The sequence below is a fragment of the Schistocerca serialis genome, chromosome 4, assembly GCF_023864345.2.
Source record: "Schistocerca serialis cubense isolate TAMUIC-IGC-003099 chromosome 4, iqSchSeri2.2, whole genome shotgun sequence".
In the NCBI taxonomy this organism is placed as follows: domain Eukaryota; kingdom Metazoa; phylum Arthropoda; class Insecta; order Orthoptera; family Acrididae; genus Schistocerca; species Schistocerca serialis.
In genome coordinates this window covers 678667931-678691111 of record NC_064641.1, presented here as the reverse complement: position 1 = coordinate 678691111, position 23181 = coordinate 678667931, and the positions used below count along the sequence as shown (strand labels likewise).

General features: G+C 38.8%; 1 protein-coding gene across 1 annotated transcript in view; it reads right to left on the bottom strand.

Moving 5' to 3' along the window:
- Nucleotides 1–22741, bottom strand: part of LOC126473162 (arf-GAP with dual PH domain-containing protein 1-like) — a 140446-nt gene extending 117705 nt beyond the window's left edge. Inside the window, exons 1-2 of the mRNA XM_050100029.1 lie at nucleotides 22634–22741; nucleotides 9508–9733 (exon numbers count right to left, since the gene is read on the bottom strand). Coding sequence (XP_049955986.1) covers nucleotides 9508–9733; nucleotides 22634–22715 — 308 coding nt within the window. The 5' untranslated portion in view covers nucleotides 22716–22741. The remainder of the gene's footprint in view (nucleotides 1–9507; nucleotides 9734–22633) is intronic.
- Nucleotides 22742–23181: the final 440 nt, after the last annotated feature.

Genomic DNA, 23181 nt, shown 5'->3' with positions numbered 1-23181 from the left:
CAGCTAAAATTCACACACTGGGTGCAGCAGCTAAAATGTCACTGCACAAATATACGTTGCCCACCACCTTCTCGCCATGGCAACCGTAAGGTGTTTGTACACAAAGACTTATACAATTGCTCTCACGTAATGTTGTGAACAGACTCAGTCAAATCGCCTTTACAACCACCATATATGGGCCCATTTCAGGTGCTGAGTAGAAATAAGCATACCGTGAATATAATGTACAATGGTGTTCCGACAAAGGTATCGATTGAACGTGTCAAGCCAGTATGGGTTTTACTCTCTCCGACCTCTGACACCACGCCTGTGCATCAACACATGAGGGATGCAGAGCATACTGAAACACCGCTCAGTACATCGTCCGAGACAGGTGAATCACCACCACAAACAACAACATCACCGCCCCCGAGACACCCGACGCACACCAGAGCTGGACGTCGAATAAAATTCAAGTATCAAGATATCCCTGGGGGGGGGGGAGGGGGGGGGGGGGGGGAGGCTGTGTGGCAGTGATATTTTTCATGTCTGGTGCAAAGCGATATCAAAAGTGCGTGAGAGTTTTTTCTGGTCATGTGTTGTTTTTTATCTTTGCCGTAAGACTATAGAGTCTCCTAGTTTTTGTTACTTCTCTGTTGTTTTTTTAGTTTCTTCTCATTGTGAGTTTTTGCGAATAAATATTTTTTCGTTAACACATTATACCGGAGGGCTATGCAATTATTTGTTGTAGGCAAGTCGCCTACATAATTGGTGACCTCCTCCGATTAAGGAACTTTAAACCTTTCGTTAGCTATGTTGAACATTAACTGCAAAAGCAATGAACAACGACGGCAAACAATACAGTTCAATAACGGAAAAACAACAGTTTTACTGCATGAACAGCAATAACATAGTAAGTGATAAACTTTTTTTTTTCTATTCACTGTTTTGTGGGCATTGTCAATGTGAAAAAGTTTTGCAAAGGTTTGAAATTATGCGTAAAGTTTCTTGCAAGCCACTGAGTTCTTTCATTCCAAAATAGTGGATAGTGTGCAAAATAGTTATACATTATACAACGTGTACATTACGCAACAAATAGTGTGGAAGTACGGAATAAACACACTGAAGATGGTATAAGCATATTCATTACTTTGAATCATATCACATAGCACATACCAACCATAAAAAGCATTTTCACTTTATGATATAGTTTGGAAGCAAGGAGTAAACCTTTCTCCGAGAATAAATGTGTTTCCCTAATTTCTGCAATGTTCTTCAAATCAATGCATATCTTGTACTACACACATTCAAAAGTAGCCTATGTTCTTCCTCAGGGTTCAAGCTGTCTCCTTGCCAAATTTCATTGAAATTAGTTCAGTGAGCCAGTAATAATAAACGTCATGCATGATGCAGCAGTTTTTCACATATCTCTGTGTTTATGACATCAGATATCCCAAAGTGTGACATACTTCTATTAGTTTTGGAGTTTAGCATGTCAGACAGGCACACAGACAAAGAAAGTTTAATAGTAAAATTTTAAACCAAAATGTCTTTTTTTCTGTGATCCAGTTTTGATGAACTAAAGCATATACGGTGTCACAGAAGACAAATAGACAGCCATGATGGTTTTACACACAGATTATTAGTATAGATTTTGCACAACTAAGACAGATCACTAACAGTTTAATTCTCATACTAGATGGGTGTAATATGTTGAGCACCCACATTCTGTCCTGATACATCTTTTTATTCTGTAAGCCTTCCATTCTCTTCACGTAATGCAGCATTTCCACCTGTCTGATGACATTAAGCTGCAATTTGCAGTATTGTCAGTTGTGCAGTACTGTTACTGGACTCTGATTGTCCTTCATATAATGATACAGTTCCCAATTTCTCCCACCAAAGGCTCTGGTGTTTCTGCTTAAGGGTGTCCTACCAATCTGAACACAATTTTCACATTCCACTGCTTACAACAAAAGGAAATGAACACAGTTGCTGAAAGTTTGCTATCGAATCACTGTCTCGTTATATCTTTATTATGCTTAGATATGTCTTTAATTGATGTTTAGTGTAACTGTTTTGATGGCGTTTTAGACAGCTTTTTTGTTTCTGTCTTTGGCTTTTCTATTCACCGCTAGAGTAAGTGTGCAAATGTCTCACCCAGAGTGCACTAGACTACGGTAACATAAGTATCACCACCCAGCAGGAGTTTCATGAATGATAGAAGAAAAAGCAAGTGAAAAATACCCATTGTGCAAAATATGTCCTATTACTTTAGTTTCCTTGCTTGCTGACTGCGGCTAACATGCATTATTAGCAAATTTCTTTTCGTGGGGGTATTATACATGAATTTAGTGAGTTTTAGTTTCTTGCGAATACCAGCTGCATTCCACAAATTTGAAAACTACACAATATGAATTCAATGTGCAATTTATCAGGTAAAATTTTGGAGCATGCAATTAGGATGAAAGTGAAGGAACTTGGAGTGCCCAGATTGAATGTAAACATGAATCAAGAACAAAAACAGTTTGAGCGCATGAAACATTAAACATTTGAAGTTTAGACACAAAAATACCAAAAACTATAAGTATGCAATGAACCTAACATACACTGCATTAAGTATCTCTCCAAAATGTGGCTTTTAGTATTCTCTATTGTGGTAAACTGTCAGGAAATCTGAAATTGCGGATAATAAGCTATCTATAGATTTTATTTTGGAGTTAGCTTTTGATATTATTTAGTAGTTGGTTATAAAACAGAAAGAAGATACAATATGTAACCATTTGGGTAGAGTGTGATATTGCCCCCCACCACTCTCCTGAAATCTTAGATGTGGAGACAAGACTTATCTGTAGTGTAGCCTGAGGTCTAGGTTAGTTCCTATTGATAAATGTTCCCCAGTACAGAAACCACGAGTTGCACCTGGACCAGATCTCATCTTTTCAACCTAAATAAATATTGATACATTAACAGGGAACAGGGCTGAATACCAGCTAACAATAAGTAAATGAATGCTCTAAAAGTATGGGATGAGACCATTGTTCCAATCCTCCAATATCAAGGTCCCCATGTGCTGTGGACATGTACATTGCACCACCTAGGTTTTCCTACAGTGCAATGGACATTTGTAGTATGAATCCCTAGCCGCTGACCTCTCACTGGTTCAGATGGGTTACTTCCATAACTTGGTAAATAAAATTGTTTTGATTATTTATCATACAACATATGAGCCTCATTGCATGCTGTCACTTGCAATAAACCTCATTTTGATGTTTTGAATTGTTTATGACATATGACTGTTATGACCACAAGGTTCATGATGCACAAGAAAGTGAATAGGTGTCTCACACGTGCAGAATGGAATGAGATATCATTCTGTTCCCAATTTTAAATAAAATTTCGATATCTTATCTACATTTCACTTGCAATGTATGAGCTAAAATCAACCGTACATAAAGTTTACACACAGCAAACTCTTTAAAATTGTTTGCAATGTTTCACCTTGATGCAGTGCAGTACGTATGATGGCTAACGAAAAGAAATTCAGTTCTTTATGAAGTGATTATGTCAGTCTGTATGATGTGAAAAATCAAGTTTTTTTCATCTAACAGTTTTTGAAAAATCGGATGAAAATTATTTCATATTGGTCGGAATGCCATCTCTCAGCACAGGCACCAGCATTTGGTGAGCAGTACAGCCATATCAAAAGCCGCCCTCGGCACAGAATATAGAGTGTATGTATGCAGCAGCGAAAAGTATAATACTGATTTCAGTCAATGTAAAATTTTCATTATGATGATAAGAAAACTATTATTTTAATATTTATAGGAGAGGTGATGGAACATGAAACTCCTATTAGGTCAACAAATAATCAGGGACATCTTATTAGTTGTCACTTTTATACATGTACAGTAGGAAGCAGAGAAAGGTAGCATGAATTTTTAGATTAGATTAGATTTACTTTCATTCCAATTGATCCGTAGTGAGGAGGTCCTCCAGGATGTGGAACATGTCAGAAAAACAACAATACATGACAAATATTTAAACTAAAACAAATAAGCTAATGTACCATTCCACAGGTCCCAAGTGGAATGATCGTCATTTTTTAATGAACACTAAGAGTCATTTTACAAATACTATTGCACTGAATTTAAAATAAAAAAGTTTTTTATTTATTTATAAGGTAAGAAACATGTAATACAACTACTGTAATACTTATTTACAATGAACACATTACTGCACTGAAATGGTGCAGAAGTTAGATTATACTTACACACACACACACACACACACACACACACACACAAATTTTCAGTGAACACATTACTGCACTGAAATTGTGCAGAAGTTATGTTGTACTTATATACAAATCAGTTGGTTTTCCTCAGAAATTCATCAATGGAGTAGAAGGAGTTGGCCACCAATAAATCCTTTAGGCTTCTCTTAAACTGAATTTCATTGGTTGTTAAGCTTTTTATGGCTGCTGGCAAGTTATTGAAAATGTGTGTTCCTGAATAATGCACACCTTTTTGTACAAGACTAAGTGACTTTAAATCCTTGTGAAGATTATTCTTATTTCTAGTATTGATTCCATGAATTGAGCTGTTGGTTTGAAAAAGTGATATATTTTTAATGACAAATTTCATTAAGGAATAAATATATTGGGAAGCTGTAGTTAGTATCCCTAGTTCCCTAAACAGGCTTCTGCAGGATGTTCTTGAGTTCACACCACATATAATTCTTACTGCACGTTTTTGTGCCCGGAAAACTTTAGCTTGGCTTGATGAGTTACCCCAGAAAATAATCCCATATGACATTATGGAATGAAAGTAAGCATAGTATGCCAGCTTTTTCATTTTTATATCCCCTATGTCTGACAAAATTCGCATTGCAAACAGAGATTTGTTAAGACGCTTCAGCAGTTCTGTGGTGTGCTCCTCCCAGTTGAATTTATTATCAAGCTGTAATCCCAAGAATTTAACACCGTCCACTTCTTCTATCTTCTTGTCATCATATGTTAGACATATACTCTTGGGACACCCCTTACAAGTTCTGAACTGCATGTAGTGTGTTTTTTCAAAGTTTAGTGACAAAGAATTGGCTAGGAACCAGTGATTAATGTCTACAAATATTTTATTGGCTGATCTTTCTAAGACTACACTTGATTTGCTATTTATTGCAATGTTTGTATCATCAGCAAACAAAACAAACTTGGCATCTGGTAATGTTACTGATGAAAGGTCATTGATATACACAAGAAAAAGTAAGGGCCCCAAAATGGAACCTTGTGGGACCCCACATGTAATTAGTTCCCAGTTGGATGATGCCTGATAGCTTGATACATGTCTCTTTCCTAATAACACCCTTTGTTTCCTGCCAGTGATATAAGATTTGAACCATTTTGCAGCATTTCCTGTTACACTATAATATTCTAGTTTACTTAAAAGGATATTGTGATTTACACAGTCAAATGCCTTTGACAGATCACAAAATATACCAGTTGCCTGCAATTTTTTGTCTAATGAATTAAGTACATTTTCACTGTAAGTGTAGATAGCCTTCTCAATATCAGAACCTTTTAGAAATCCAAACTGTGACTTTGACAGTATGTTATTTGAGATAAGATGGTTATAAAGACGACTGTACATTACTTTTTCGAAAATTTTTGAGAATGCTGGCAACAGTGAAATTGGACGGAAATTTGATGCTATTTCTTTATCTCCCTTCTTAAACAGTGGCTTAACTTCAGCATATTTCAGCCATTCGGGAAATATTCCACTGATAAACGACTGGTTACACAGATAGCTTAATATGTTACTTAGCTCAGAATCACATTCTTTAATTAACTTTGTTGATATTTCATCATACCCACTAGATGTTTTTGATTTTAAAGATTTTATGATGGACATTATTTCTGTTGGGGTAGTGAGGGTCAAATTCATATTATGGAAGTTACTTGAAATGTCTGGTCTAAGGTAATCCATAGCAGCATCTACCGAACCTGACAACCCCATCTTTTCAGTAACAGTTATAAAATGTTTGTTAAAAAGTTCTGCAACACTATACACATCTGTCACCAATGCATCATTTACTCTTAATGCTATTTGTTCCTCTTCATGTCTGGTTCTACCGGTCTCCTCCTTCACTATATCCCATATTGTCTTTATTTTGTTATCTGATATGACTATCTTTTCCTTGTAATATATTTGCTTTGACATCCGTATTACAGTCTTTAATATTTTGCAGTATTTCTTATAATGTGCTATAGCATCAACATTGGAAATGTTTCGGATTGACAGATACAGTTTTCTTTTTGTTTTACAAGATACCCCTATTCCTCGAGTAATCCATGGCTTCTTTGTAGACTTTGCTCTAACCTTGGTAAGTTTTGGGGGAAAGCAGTGTTCAAATAAGGTAAGCACTTTATTAGCAAAAATGTTATATTTTTCATTCATGCCATGAGCACTGTAAACATCAGTCCAGTGAATGTCTCTGAGGAGTGTCCTAAAATAATCAATTTTTGGCTTACTGATTACCCTCGTGAGCTCAGATTTAACAGATTTTATATCCTGTTCAGTATTAACATTTAACAGAAGGAACTGCATGTCATGGTCTGAGAGGCCATTGACTATTGGTTTTGTAATATAATTTTGTTCATTTGACTTTTCTATAAAGATATTATCAATGGCTGTTTGTGAGCAAGTGGTTATCCTAGTGGGGAACTTTACTGTGGGAATTAAGTTGAATGATAGTGTTACTAACTCAAATAGGTTCTTATTGGGAGAGTCTTTAAGGAAATCTACATTGAAATCACCAGCAACCACTATTTCTTTGTTTTTGGTTGTTAAATGGGCCAGTACAGCTTCAAGGTGGTTTACAAACAGATTAAAGTTACCTGCAGGTGCTCGATACACACTTAATATTATGAAAGATTTTTTGTGAAAATCTAATTCTGTTGCACATGCTTCCATATGCTGTTCTAGGCAAAATTTATGAATGTCTATGTTCTTAAATTTATGACAGTTCCTGATGAATGTGGCAACTCCTCCTTTCTCCATTTCTGATCTACAATAGTGAGATGCTAACCTAAACCCTGTAACACTTAAAAGTTCTATACCAGTGGTCACATGATGTTCAGAGAGGCAGATTATGTCAGCTGGGTTTGAAGACTCTAATTCATCTATGCAGATAGTTAATTCATTAATTTTATTTCTCAGTCCTCGAATATTTTGATGCAATAAAGATAGCTGACATTTCACATTGACTGACTTAAAATTGGATGGAGTTAAAATATCTGCTGACAGTTGAAAATTCTTAACCAATGGCTGTTTATGTTGATGTAATAAGCTGGAATTATGTTTTTTGATTTCTTTCTCAAACTGAAGGTTTGTCTCAGTTCTAACCTCTCTTAAAATTTGTTTTCTTTCTGTCCTCCCTACCCTAAAAAAGGGTCTTTTCTGAATCCTATAACCACTGGTATTTTACCACTCATGACAGTGCCTCCCCCCTTTAACTTTCCTGCTATTTCCCCAGCCAATTTACCCTTCCCCTTCCTGTTGAGGTGAAGGCCATGCCTAGTATAATCCCACCTACTGACAGAATCAACATGAACCACACCAATGTGTGACCCCGCACCCGACATGAGCAGCCGTTCCAGCTCCAAATTAACTCTCTTGACAGAAGAGTTCAAATGAGGTCGGTCATGGCGCCCAAGAACAGATACAAACTCAACACTGGTATGCCTCGATGCTGATGCAATCTTCGCCAGGTCACACTCTATGCTGTACCCAGGATCTCTGTCAATACTGTTACCTGCCCCACCCACTATAACCACGGTGTCTTCCTTAGTGAAATCTTTGCAAAGTGATCCTAAATCCTCTGTCACCTGCTCCAGACCAGCACTAGGTTTAAAAAAATTGGTGACCTGGTATTCTGATCCTAGTTCATCCTGCAAGAGTTGGCCAACACCTCTTCCATGGGAACTACCTAACAACAACACTTTCTTTCTCTTTACTGATTTCCCTACATTCTTACTTTTCAATTTGCTGCTGAAAGTTTGTTGTGCCCTGTCTACACCTGTAACTGCTTGAGGCTCACCAGCTTCTAACTGAAGCAACAGGTCAAATCTATTTTCCACATTCACCATAAAGCTGTCAGACAAAGTTCTAGGCCTGTTCCTCCTGTTGCCTGTTGCCACTTCCCACCTCTCTTTACCCTTCTCCCTCCTTAACCTGTCAAGATCTCCCCTGGCCTTGTCTAACTCAGCCTGAAGGGCAGCAATTTTCCCCTCCTGTTCCAGTATCTTCCTATCTCTATTCAAATGAGTGCAATATATCTGCAAGAAATGGGAAGGATAAGCACCAGTCTTTTGTGTAATGCTGCCAACAATAGAAATTTACCCTGTTTTGTTGAAAGTTCACAAAAATGAGTTAAGTTGCTTATTCATGGAGGAATTAGGTATGGCAATTTTGTTTGACCAGGAATTGTATCATTACTCATTACAGTTCAAAACAACATAGTGCAGCATACAAAGTCACATACCATGGTGTTACAACAATTACTATAGAATACTGTCTAACCACTCAAGTCATGTACGATATATGTGGTCAGTTTGCTGGGTTTTTAAGCTAAAATTGTTATCCAAATCATAAACCAAATAATTGACTGAAAACAGAAGACACAATGATAAAACACAGTTTCAATCAATTCTGTGAAGGTTCTTGACAACTACATTTATTGCATTTATGAGAGCCTGGTTTAAAATTTAAAATACTGGCCCACTACTCTTTCTGAACATTTCATGGAATATTTATATGGACTTCATTATATAATTACCTAACTGTTGACTAATGTTTAAACCCATGCAGAAGAGGCAAAAAGAAGGAGGCTGACAGTGAGAAATAAACTGCATACAGAGAGCTGAATACCTGCTTGGTCTTGAAACCATGATTATGTGAAACACAGGCAGCCAGGAAGTTACATGTTAGACATCCCACATTTCACAAACCAAAATATTCAATGTAGCAATTTTAAGTTAAGAAACCAACAACCAAATTGCAGCAAACATCTATAAAATTGGCAGGGGTACTTTTTTCGACAGCATTCACTGACATATAATGAGCAACGTCTCTCATTGGTATTAATTTAGATATCTGATATTTTTGTTGCTGTATTTTCTTCAAATAAACAGTAGCCATAAAATTCAACCATTTGCTGACAATAGTCTACTGCATTATTCTTCTGTTGCCAAAATTAGAAGACATTAACTTTGTAATGTGGTATGAAATGAAGGCTATATTTTAACACAAACATCTGTGCTTAGAAGTCTTTCAAACCAACACTAAGAAAACTATCCATGAAGATGAAATGGGTTTTTAGAGCCACAGTAGCCTAATATTACACAGCTGTAACTAATCATTGCGAGTAACACCAAATCAGCCCACGTAATTTGGTTAGTCAAGCATGCTAGTGATAAATAACCATTTATTAGTTGTATGTTCATCTATAAAGCTACACATATAAACTCACTGTGGATCACCTTCAACTGGACGTCGATAACAAGGAGGTACATTTTCTTCGTACTTTGCCTTGGCAGTGATATTTCCCACTGACTTCATTCTTTCAACTTGACAGTCTTCCCACCTATCAAGTTTTAAATGTTTTATTTTTGAAATGTGAGCTCCTAGACTGCGGTGAATTCCTGCACAACGAGTACACACAAATATTCCGATGTTGTAAGACGCCCATTCTGGACCTGTAACAAGAAAATGTAAGCACTTAAAAATTGTTCATTTTTCCTGGAAATAGTTTGAATAACAGTGTTAGCTAAAACTATTGTATCTACATCTGCTTTTGAGATTAAAAACTTCGCTAGAATGAAGTGCAGCGGCATCTTTCATAAATCACAATTCTGTGAGTGAGAGATGAAATAGGAGCTCAAGTGAAACTCAATAAACAAAAATAAGACCTATTTCAAGGAAAGTTCTAGCAGAATTTAAATAATTTACAATGTAAATAATGTACTCCTAAATTATTTACAAAAAATATATCTAGTAACATGTGAGTACTCGAAGTCACTACAAGACAAAGGATAGGAACCTCATACCATTAAGACCTATATCTCCAATACTATCATTGGATACTAGATCCCTCACCCTTTTAATCAGCACATAGCGATGAAAATGACAAGGACCATCAGTGTGGGAGGGGAGTAGTGATGCTGATATCCTCACCTTTCACCTCCTGCCTGATAATGTGAGAGATGGAACCAGCTAGTGTTGGTACAGGTGAGCAGGATGGCCCTGGGTGATCCACTGGTTGCAGTGTGTAGCTTGGGACCACACATGGATGGATGGGTGCTGGGAAAGTCAGGATGGTAGGCAGAGTTACATTTTCTTTGACACCCATTATCTCTCCATCATACCTTTCTTGGCCCACTGCGGCTCACATTAGAGTCTGGGGTTGCACCACCACCACTGCAAAGGCATTGGTGTGGGAATCGGTGGGGGTGGGTTGGCCTATATGCTCTGGCAAAACTATACATGTCTCAGATACCTTGTGTTCATTTGTTGCTGATTGGTCAAGGTGGGGACACTGTATGTGATAGATGTCATGGGCATAACTGGATCCTAACACACCAGCCACTCCCATCCTGCCACAACTTTGAAAAGATGGCGGCCGCAGAAATTGGTAACGATGTATTTAAGCCACTCCACAACTCAGCTGGTGGTGTCAGCCCAGACTTGGTGGCTTGCGTGACAGTAAGGTGCCTGTCAGTACGAGCTGTGGGCTCACAATGTCTATAGGTATCAAGGAAGCTGGTGATGGCATCCTCAGATGACATGGTTTGTACAGAGTTCCACTTTGAGTCTTAAGTGTGATTTACCATGCCCCCCCCCCCCCCCCCCATCTTTGAATTAAGTGCTTGGTGAAAGGGAGCATGGTCATGTGTTCTGTGCCACTGTGTTGGCAGAACTGTTGTCTATAAGCCTGGAGGCCATTGCAAAAACCGAGACCAGTGCCCAGATTATGGCTGTTGCTGAGTTTGCTGGACAAGCAAGCCTTTTATGAAAACTTAGAGGGTGTGTAAACCATATGTAACCACACTGCTCTTTGAATAGAACTGACAAAAGCTAGATGATATCTCCCATGGTTGCTCAAATTTATGCCAAGGTGAGAAACAATGTGCCACAGTCGTGTTCGGCACAGTGTGACAGGACCAGACTGCATGTCCTTCTGTCTTGTCGATTCTGGACCTCTTTCACAAGCTAGTGCCTTCATTCTGGACATCTAGTGCCATGTGTGAAGAAACGAGAGAATATGGAGCAGAGCAATGGCATTCTTCTTCTTCTTCTTCTTCTTCTTCTTGTTTCATCAGTGGAATGACACCATCCACAGTATTGAAGTGACGATGTAAAATAATATTTGTACTGTAGAGTGGTGCCTTGTTGTAGCTGCTATGAACACACTTGTTGGATAAACGACATTATCCTATAGATAACTGGTTCCTGCCTTGTGGCTGAGCCTACCTCATTTTTCATGACTGAGAGTTAGTCTACAGTTTGGTGTAGTTGCCATCATGTGTAAAGCACTAAGCCTCACAAAAGTCGAACTCTTTGTTGTGGTCCACTGGTAGAAGGGATAGGAAGTCTGCACTTACACACTGTGTGTTGGACCTGTAATGAATATTGTAATAGCTAATGTACAGGGCCCATCATTGCTGGCCCTATGCTGCTCATCTGGGGAGCTTTTTCATGGGGACCAAACAGAATAAGCAGTGGATTATTTTCCATGATTAAGTGGAACTTTGCATTATAGAGATACAAGTGACTTTTTAACTCCTGTGAATGATTGGCAGTGCCTCTTATTCAATCTGGAATTAATTACACTGTGCATCTGTTGAGATGTTCTAATAAAAACATGATTGATTGTTCTGTACCACTTGCATTTATATGCAACAGCATGACCCTGATGCTGTGCTGTGTGCACTAGTTGCTAGAGTGATGCACTTAATGGTTGGAAATGTTTCCAGGTGTGGTGCTGACTGCGTACATTCTTTTTAGTTACAGAAATGCTTGTTGACATGGATGATGCATGATATATTTGCCATAATAGTTTAGTTTACTGAGGAACAACTGTAAGTCTTTTCTGTTCCTCAAAACTGACAGATTGTCTAAGGCAGCTACATGTTTCACCATGGGCATGAACCATTTTTTAAGTAAGATGTGTCCTAGGTAGTAAGTGCACTTGTGAAACTGATAGTTTAACCAATGTTCAGCCAGTGGTCAAACAATTCTTATTCCCATGTAGGCCTCGGTACCACATAATCATCATCTAAATAATTAGTACAATTAAGGATGTCTGAATGAAACAATTAAGATACCTTTGGAATATAGCAAGCAAAATTGCTACTCCCAGAAGCAAATGACCGTATTTATACATCATCTGCAAAATTGATTTTGGAGGATACTGGCCCTGAAATAACTTTGCGAGCACCTCCTCTGGTTATGATAATGAATAAAGATCAATAAAAGATTAGATTATATGTACATCAACACTTTAAAATCATCACATATATGGACTGATCTGTTAGGTTTTTTCAATAGTAACTATTGACGTCACCCAGTAGCCAGCCAATATGGGTGTGATAACCTAAAGGGCATCAGATAGATTATATAATGGTAAGAAAGAGATTTAGGAACCAGGTTTTAAATTGTAAGACATTTCCAGGGGCAGATGTGGACTCTGACCACAATCTATTGGTTATGAACTGTAGATTAAAACTGAAGAAATTGCAAAAAGGTGGGAATTTAAGGAGATGGGACCTGGATAAACTGACTAAACCAGGGTTGTACAGAGTTTCGGGGACAGTATAAGGGAACAATTGACAGGAATGGGGGAAAGAAATTCAGTAGAAGACGAATGGGTAGCTTTGAGGGATGAAGTAGTGAAGGCAGCAGAGGATCCAATAGGTAAAGAGACGAGGGCTAGTAGAAATCCTTGGGTAACGGAAGAAATATTGAATTTAATTGATGAAAAGAGAAAATATAAAAATGCAGTAAATGAAGCAGGTAAAAAGGAATACAAACGTCTCAAAAATGAGATTGACAGGAAGTGCAAAATGGCTAAGCAGGCATGGCTAGAGGACAAATGTAAGCATGTAGAGGCTTATCTCACTAGGGGTAAGATAGATACAGTCTACAGGAAAATTAAAGAGACCTTTGGAGAAAAGAGAGCCACTTGTATGGATATCAAGAGCTCAGATGGAAACCCAGTTCCAAGCAAAGAGGGGAAAGCAGAAAGGTGGAAGGAGGATACAGAGGGTGATGTACTTGAGGACAATATTATGGAAATGGAAGAGGATGTAGATGAAGATGAAATGGGAGATACGATACTGCGTGAAGAGTTTGACAGAGCACTGAACGACCTGAATCGAAACAAGGCCCCGGGAGTAGACAACATTCCATTAGAACTACTGACGGCCTTGGGAGAGTCAGTCCTGACAAAACTCTACCATCTGGTGAGCAAGATGTACGAGACAGGCGAAATACCCTCAGACTTCAAGAAGAATATAATAATTCCAATCCCAAAGAAAGCAGGTATTTACAGATGTGAAAATTACTGAACTATCAGTTTAATAAGTCACAGCTGCAAAATACTAATGCGAATTCTTTACAGACGAATGGAAAAACGGGTAGAAGCTGACCTCGGGGGAGATCAGTTTGGATTCCGTAGAAATGTTGGAACACGTGAGGCAATACTGACCTTACGACTTATCTTAGAAGAAAGATTAAGGAAAGGCAAACCTACGTTTCTAGCATTTGTAGACTTAGAGAAAGCTTTTGACAATGTTGACTGGAATACTCTCTTTCAAATTCTAAAGATGGCAGGGCTAAAATACAGGTAGCGAAAGGCTATTTACAATTTGTACAGAAACCAGATGGCAGTTACAAGAGTTGAGGGACATGAAAGGGAAGCATTGGTTGGGGAGGGAGTGAGACAGGGTTGTAGCCTCTCCCCGATGATATTCAATCTGTATATTGAGCAAGCAGTAAAGGAAACAAAAGAAAAATTCGGAGTAGGTATTAAAATCCATGGAGAAGAAATAAAAACTTTGAGGTTCGCTGATGACATTGTAATTCTGTCAGAGACAGCAAAGGACTTGGAAGAGCAGTTGAACGGAATGGACAGTGTCTTGAAAGGAGGATATAAGATGAACATAAACAAAAGCAAAATGAGGATAATGGAATGTAGTCAAATTAAGTCGGGTGATGCTGAGGGAATTAGATTAGGAAATGAAACACTTAAAGTAGTAAAGGAGTTTGCTATTTGGGGAGCAAAATAACTGATGATGGTCGAAGTAGAGAGGATATAAAATGTAGACTGGCAATGGCAAGGAAAGCGTTTCTGAAGAAGAGAAACTTGTTAACATCGAGTATAGATTTAAGTGTCAGGAAGTCGTTTCTGAAAGTATTTGTATGGAGTGTAGCCATGTATGGAAGTGAAACATGGACAATAAATATTTTGGAAAAGAAGAGAATAGAAGCTTTCAAAATGTGGTGTTACAGAAGAATGTTGAAGATTAGGTGGGTAGATCGCGTAACTAATGAGGAGGGATTGAATAGGATTGGGGAGAAGAGAAGTTTGTGGCACAACTTGACTAGAAGAAGGGATCAGTTGGTAGGACATGTCCTGAGGCATGAAGGGATCACAAATTTAGCATTGGAGGGCAGCATGGAGGGTAAAAATCATAGAGATGAATACACTAAGCAGATTCAGAAGAATGTAGGTTGCAGTAGGTACTGGGAGATGAAGGCGCTTGCACAGGATAGATTAGTATGGAGAGCTGCATCAAACCAGTCTCAGGACTGATGACCACAACAACAACACCCTCCATTTCCTACAATATTTGTAGATCTGTTTGAGCCCCTCCATGCACTGCACATGGGATCATGCACACTTGGTAGATGCACTACTAACCTTAAGGTTTTAAAGTAATATGCACCTTAATATCTTTTCCTCACAAGAGTGTGTTCAAACAACTGTGTACGACTAGTGTAAAATTTTTCCAAATCACTTAAATGGGGTTACTGCACACACACACACACACACACACTGATGTTACTTGGTCACTGATTTGGAACTCTAATAAACTGAAATCATATAGTCCAAATATGTTAGTTGCTGTTGGTAACTACCAGCAGTGTAAGTATCTATTTCAAATGCTTGCTTATTTGTAGGACCTCATCAAGTGATGGGCCTGAAGATGATGCTGCTTTCACATTAACTTGTTTAACTGGTATCAACCTGACAATATAATCATAAATTATATATTGTGCATAAGACACATTGCAAGATTCACACATGAAATTATAATGGCTGTAAGTCTTGCAAATAGGAATGAGCAGGAGGAAGGAAGGAAGATTTGAGTTTAACACCCTGTTGACAACAAGGTCATCAGAGATGGAGCACAAGCTCGAACTGAACAAAGAAATGGGTTGTGTCCTTTCACTGGAACTGCCCTGGATTTTGCCTTATTTGATTCAGGAAAATCACTAAAAACCTACATCTGAATGGCTGCATGGGACTTTGAACCACCATCCTCCTGAATGCGAGTCTGGTGTGCTAACCATAGTGCTGCCTCACTCAGTCAGCAAGAGGCTGTAAATTGTGAAACAATATGTGTAAAAGGCTACTGGGAGTAAGCAAGATAGCACACTGACAAACTGGATCAGAAATCGCACTTGCAATACAAGACAGTATGAAACGCCACGAATAAATGGTTTCTTTGATTTGTTGAGGACAGCGAATCGGGAAATGTTACTGACACTATATGATGATCTCTGTTGATCCATTATGGCCTGGGGACATTGGCTGGTAAGTACTTTTCAATTCAATAAACTTTACCAACAGCTGTACACTTTAAGATATTTTATTTTATTTCAAAAGTAACCAGTTTCGGCAATTCATTTTGTCATCTTCAGGCTCCTGCATAATAAAAGAGTATACATGTAGTAATATCATTTTTAAGCTTAAGCGGCATTATGATTACCTGTCACTTCTTGTAAACTGGATTTTTATTCCCTTATATTACTACAGGTATACTCTTATTATGCAGGGACCTGAAGATGGCAAAATGAATTGTGGAAACTGGTTGCTTTCGGAATAAAATAAAATATCTTGAAGTATACGGCTGTTGGTAAAGTTTATTGAACTGAAAACTATCTGATGATGTTCCTTGCCACCAATTTTCTATAATTCATGACAGAAACACTTGCATTTAGTGACCTGTGAAGAGCACCAAAGCTGCATAAGTCACAGGCTGAAATAATCAAATCATGGTAGCACAAAATGCAGAGCTCAGGTAGACAAGCCAGCAAGTGTTAGCCAAGTACTGCCCTAAGCAAGTGGCTTTAAATTATCCTGCAGCTCTTCAAGCCACCCCTTACTTTCCGTATGTGAAACCTTTGATTGTGTGCCATTATAGCTCCAGGCCCTGATGTAATTCCTGTCAGATTCTACATTGAATTTGTGGGTGAGTTATCCCCTCTTCTAACTACAATCTATTGTAGATCGCTTGAACACAAAACTGTGCTCAGTCCTTTGAAAATGCCACTGGTCACACCCGTCTACAACAAGGCTAGATCGGAAATACGGAAGCGTCCGATCCCACCTGTCTGCTTTGATCCATGACGTCACAAATATGGCGGAAACGACCATAAACCACGATTTCAATATGGCACATATAAAGTCCTTACGTACACATTATAAAGACGAAAATACATCGAAAAACAAACACACACACATTCCACAAAATGCCTAATGACACTAACGGGACAAGTGCGGGAAATTGGGGGTTTTTGGGTGGAGGCAAACTAAATATAAACAAATTTAGACACCCACCCCAATACAAAACCACGCAACATGACGAAAAAAAAACTGCATCACAAAACACAATATCATCTGAAATCGGACAGTTCCCTCGACCTATATAGCTCAACAGCAGCTCCCGATCCCATAAATTGGGATCAAACACTTCCCTTGACCTATATAGCTCAAAAACATCTCCCAATTCTAATACCAGCATTCACAGCCACACACTGGGATCGAACACTTACCCTGACCTATATAGCTCAACAACAGCTCCCGATCCCATAAATTGAGATTGAACACCTCCCTTGACCTATATAGCTCAACAGCAACTACCGATCCCATAAATTAGGATCAAACACTTCCCTTGACCTATATAGCTCAAAAACATATCCCAATACCAATACTAACATTCACAGCCACACACTTCAATAAAACACTTCCCTCAACTCCTACCACACAACACATACACTAAAAACAAAACAAAAAAATAAAAACTTACCACAAAAAAGTTCCGGTGCCACAAACTAGGTTGGACACCACAATCACACACACACACACACACACACACACACACACACACACACACAATGAAAAAATACTCAACCAAAAGACCCAACCCACCCACACCTCACCCCCCCCAACCAAAACAACCTCCCCCCTCACCCCAAAATAAAAAACCCACAAACAAAAACCAAATGCAACATAAAAATATCTCAATCACACACTACAACTCAACAAAATAGATCCTCCACGACTAAAACACAAACCAACACACTCCCTCCCCCCCCCCCCCCTCTCACAAACACTCTAACACGAAATAAACCACCCACCCCACCCTGAGCCACAGCCACCCACCCACTCATCCAAACCACCCTAACTAACCACTTTCGGCCTATACATTTTACTAACAGCCCGTAAAAAAAAAACGAAAAAACACAATAGTCCTCAGGGACACACTTCTGCCAACAGTACTCATCTAAATGAGACTGAAGGTTGGAAGAGCACCTCTTCCCCCTCCCAAGAACTGACTTAACAGCCCCCAACATCCCCTCTATTGTATTTGTGCAAGCCCCTGTCTCATAATTTTTGAAATCCAAGCTATGGTTAATGACTAAATGATTGAATCCCCTCTCACCCAACCCCCTCTATGAAGAAAAAGCATCTGAAACTACTATGGACCACGGTTCTATGTACTCCTCAATTAACCCCACTAATTCCGCCTTAGACCTCCCTTCCACAACCCTAAAAACACATTCAGAACACCCACCCCCCCGGAACAACAGCCCCCCACACCCAGACACCAACCACAGACTTACACCTCCTATACTTCCTTTTCCCAAACTGTGACTCATCCACCTCCACAACAACCGTATGCCCCCAAACGTACCCCTGTACTTAATAAACTCAGAACACACTTCACGGCAAAAAGAAAACCAATCAAGCACACTCCTCTCACTCACACCAGTCTCATGCGTGCAAAAACTGTGTGGGGCTCTATAATAAAAATAATAAGTCACCAGTGCAATCTCGCGCATGCCCAACCTAGGCTTCTCGAACCAGGAACCACACCGTATGGAACGCCAAATGTTATCCTTTCGACAGCGCCACATATAACCGTCTCTGCTCCAAGATGCCGGAACTTTAGCCAACTTCATTTCTTCACCACAAATAGAGCACTTCATGATCTCCGCAATTAAACCAAACAGCTGTAAAAACTTTATCAGTTCCAAAGCAGTGTTTCCCACCATTTCCCGCAGATGCGCACTATTAATTTTATCCTTCATATCCATTCCTGAACAAAAACAACAACCGATTAATTTACTAAAATTACCACATGACCTACAGCGGACAACACTAAATTAACCTTCACACAAAACCACTAAATCGTTAACTCACTGAAACAAAATCCACTACAAACACAGCTAACACTCGAACAATTCTGTATAATGAGCAAGACCAAACTGAGCCCATTACACCACACAAGCGAAAGCCCTTAACATACCACCAGAGGGCACAACAAACCACAACACGACGACATCTACAAACACGCCACACTCACAAACCAAACTCCATGCCGTCTTGACGTCACACACCAGAACACCCTTACATCACGGGTCAAAGCTGACGGGTGGGATTGGATACTTCTGTCGACCAGCTAGATCCACAAAACTACCATCCACTATCCTTGATATCAATTTGTTGTAGAATCTTACAACACATTCTGAGCTCAAGCAAAATGAGGTATCTTAAACATACCGACCTCCTCAATGTCAACCAGCATGGATTTTGAAAACACCGACATTGTGAAACACAACTTGCGCTTTTCTCATACTTGCTTTGGATCAAGGCAATCAGGCAGATGTAGTATTTCTTGATTTCCAAAAAGCATTTGACTCAGTACCACGCCTACACTTACTGTCAAAAGTATGACCATATGGGATATCAATTTAAATTTGTAACTGAATTGAGGACTTTTTGGTAGGGAGGAAACAGCGTGTTATCTTGGATGGAGAGTCATTATCAGAAGTAGTTAACTAACTTTGGGTGTGCCCCAGGAAAGTGTGTTGGGACCCTTGCTGTTCATGTTGTATTTTAGTGATCTTGCAGACAATATTAATAGTAAAATCAGGTTTTTTTTGCAGATACTGTAGCTGTCTATAATGAAGCTGCATAAGTATTCAGTCAGATCTTGATAAGATTTCACTGTGGTACATAGATTGGCAACTTGCTCTAAATGTTCAGAAATGTAAAATTTTGCATTTCACAAAATGAAAAAAGTAGTATCCTCTGACTGTAATCTCAATGAGACACTGTTGGAATCACCCAACCTGTACAAATACCTGGGTGTAACACTTTGTAGGGATATGAAATGGAATGATCACATAGGCTCAGTCGTGGGTAAAGCAAATGGTAGACTTCAGTTTATTGGTAGAATACTAGGGAAGTTCAATTAATCTATAAAGGAGATTGCTTACAAATCACTCAGGTGAGCAGTTCTGGATTATTGCTCAAGTGTGTGGGACCCATACAATATAGGACTAACAGGGATATTGATCGAATACAGAGATGGGCACGATGAATGGTCACAGATTTGTTTAATCCATGGGAATGTGACACAGACATACTGAAGGAACTGAACTGGAAGACTCTTTAAGATAGACGTAAACCATCCAGAGAAAGTCTACTAAAGTTTCAACAACTAGCTTCAAATAATAACTCTAGAAATATACTAAAACCACCTACATATCACTCACATAGTGAGGAATCATGAGGAAACGATTAGAATAATTCCTGCATGTGCAGAGGCATTCACTCATACTTCTCATGCTCCATATGTGAATGGGACGTATTCTCTGCCACTCACCTCAGGGTGTTTTGCAGAGTGCAGACATGGATGTAGATCAGTAGGATAAATGATAAGCAAAACCAAGACCAAGTCATCGAATGCCAAGTCTATAGCAACAAGAGAGAAGTTCATAAGTGTAATCCAAAATAAGAGCACCAGGTCATTGTACTGGAACTATAATGGCACAAATCAAAAATTTCACATAGGCCTATACAGAATTTTGAAGGTGTGAACTCAGATACTGCTAAGGTTTAAGCCTCAGAATTGATACTGGCATTGTAGGAAACTAATATGCAACCCTGATGAGCTCCTATAATAATGTATTTTCTTTTTTATAAGTATTTCACTAAAAGTTCATAGTCTTATTTGATGACTGTGTTATGTCTATTCTTTGTATCCTACCTGCTAGGTACACTTCTTTAGCTAGACCTCTTCTGTTTAATGATTCTCAGTTATTTAATACAATTTTATAGTCAACACTACTGAAAGCCTTAGAGAGATCTAACAATATGCCTGTGATATACTTATCCTTCCCACAAGCATCAACTATCACTTTTGAAAATTCTACTATGGTTTATTCTGTACCTCTAACACTTCATAACACTAACTGTAATGCACCTAGAAGTTTGTACTCATTTAAATAGGGCGTTAATTTGTCTTTTATAACTGATTCTATTACTTTTGACAGTGATTAGATAAGGAAAACTGTCTGTTTTCTATACTTTCTGCATTGTCTTCCTTCCTTGCTCCATTTTCCAGCATGCAGATGTATATTTCATCTACACCTGTAAACTTCTTGTTCTTACGTGTTTCTTTACTGCTTTACTGACTTCACACACTGTGTCATCATTGTACTTAGTGCATATATATTTACAAGTGGTTTATTTATTTCTGTAATTTCTCCACAATATGGGAAAATTGCTGATATGCAAAGTTACCTAGCCGCAGTGGATCATTTATTACTTGAGTGCCAAACCTCACATATACACTAGACCCATATGATGAAGAGCACCTCGGCAACTACTAGTGAAGAGTCAGAATGTTGGTAGTGGAATGGTACCCTATTCTTCTTCAAGAACTAAAAGCAGAGAAAGTAGTGATGCTGGATGCTACGGTACGGAGTGAAGTCAACATCCTACCTCATTCAAAATGTATTCCACTGAGTTCAGGTTGGGGTTCTGGGCAGTCCACTTAATTTCAGGAATGTTATTGTTCATAAACCTCTGCCCCATCAATGCTGCTTTATGACAGGGTTGCCATGCTGATACAAACAACTGTCATCTCTGAACTGTTCCTCTGCTGTACACAGTTCACAATGCTTTAAAATATGTTCATATTTTTCTGCATTTAGCGTTTTATTAAGCACAATTAGAGGACCACACCGTAACCACAAAAAACATCCCCATAACATAATGTTGGCATGCAACATTCTGCATACATTTGCCAAACACAAACCCCTCTATCAGACTTTCCTATTACATAGCATGATTCGTCACTACAAATCATTCATTTCAAGTCATCCGCTGTCCACTTCAAGCACCATTTAGCATTGGCTACAGAAATGTGTGGCTTATCAGGAGCTGCTCAACCATTATACCCCATTCTTTTTAACCCCGTATGTACAGTCATGATGTTATCTGGACTGTTGGTAGCATTTTGGAACCCATGATGTTTCCTTGCACTAATTTAATGTGACTTTTTACAACCACCTTCCACAATGCTCTGCAGTCACAGTCAGTAAGTATATAAGGTCTGTTGGTGAGGGTTTAGCTGCTTGACACATTTCTCATTATAAAGACATGTTTAAATATCCTAGTACCAGTGCTTGGGCACCAGACTTCAGTAGGAACAGAAGACCAAGTGGTGTAATGAAGATAGCTTGCTGGAACAGCAGTGTTTAAGCACATGCTCCTGCAACTACACTTTTATATTCGTCAGTTACAATCTAGCAATAACTTGGACAATGACAAAATCTTCTAATCAATTCTTGAGGAACTACAGAAAATGCTGGAAAGTGAAGACTCCACAGGTAGCATGATTACGGGGGTTGTGACATGCAAATTACTACTAAATATTTTCTTGGTTTCATAAAACTTCGTAAGCACCGGTAGTATCAGTTTCCTTTTTTCTATTAGCAGGAGTTGGTGATAGCATGAAGACAAGTAAAAACGCATTACTCACCACACCCGGGAGTTTCGTGAACATATAGAACATAATATGAAACACGATTATAAGCATAGTCGTACACGTCCAGTAAAGAAGAGTGTCCTTTCATTTGCACTGACTGTTCACAGCACGGATGAAGAAACGTTTAATACTTAAACTTCTGGTTACAAAACGTTTATAAAATTATTACGCGTAACTTAACATGGTACATTATCATTTCCGCTTTTAACTCGTAGCACTAACAACTCATACATCTCTAAACGTGCGTACCTTTACTCCCACAGTCAACGCATTCACCATTTCCTGGTCGTTTCAGTAGCTCTAGCAGCAACTTCTCATTTCTATCCGCCATAACCACTTTTCCGTGTTTACTGTTTGTTTACTAAACACTGTCAACGACTACCATTGAAACATACAATTCTGCACGAACATAACATCTTTGCTTACGAGTCGATTCGAAACATCTTTCGCAACAAATTTCGCGTGCAGGCCAGTCTGCAACAGAAGCGTCTCGCGGGCCCCGAGGAATCATGACGTCATATCATGGCATGACGTCGTCTCTTATGCAAGCCAATATCGCTGGTAGTTTTCGAAACCCGGATATTCTTTGAACATGGCATGCTGATGCCTTGTGGATTTGTGTATGATGGCGGGATTTGTGTGCGTTAAAGCTTTTCAATCACGGAAAAAAATTGATAATACTTGCTGCAAAAGGACGTGTTTGCAGACGAGAAAGGATAGTTTATATTCCAGACAATGGACGGTAAGTAACTTCCGTTAGTAATCTTATCATACGCAAGAAAAGTAAAATGTATGGT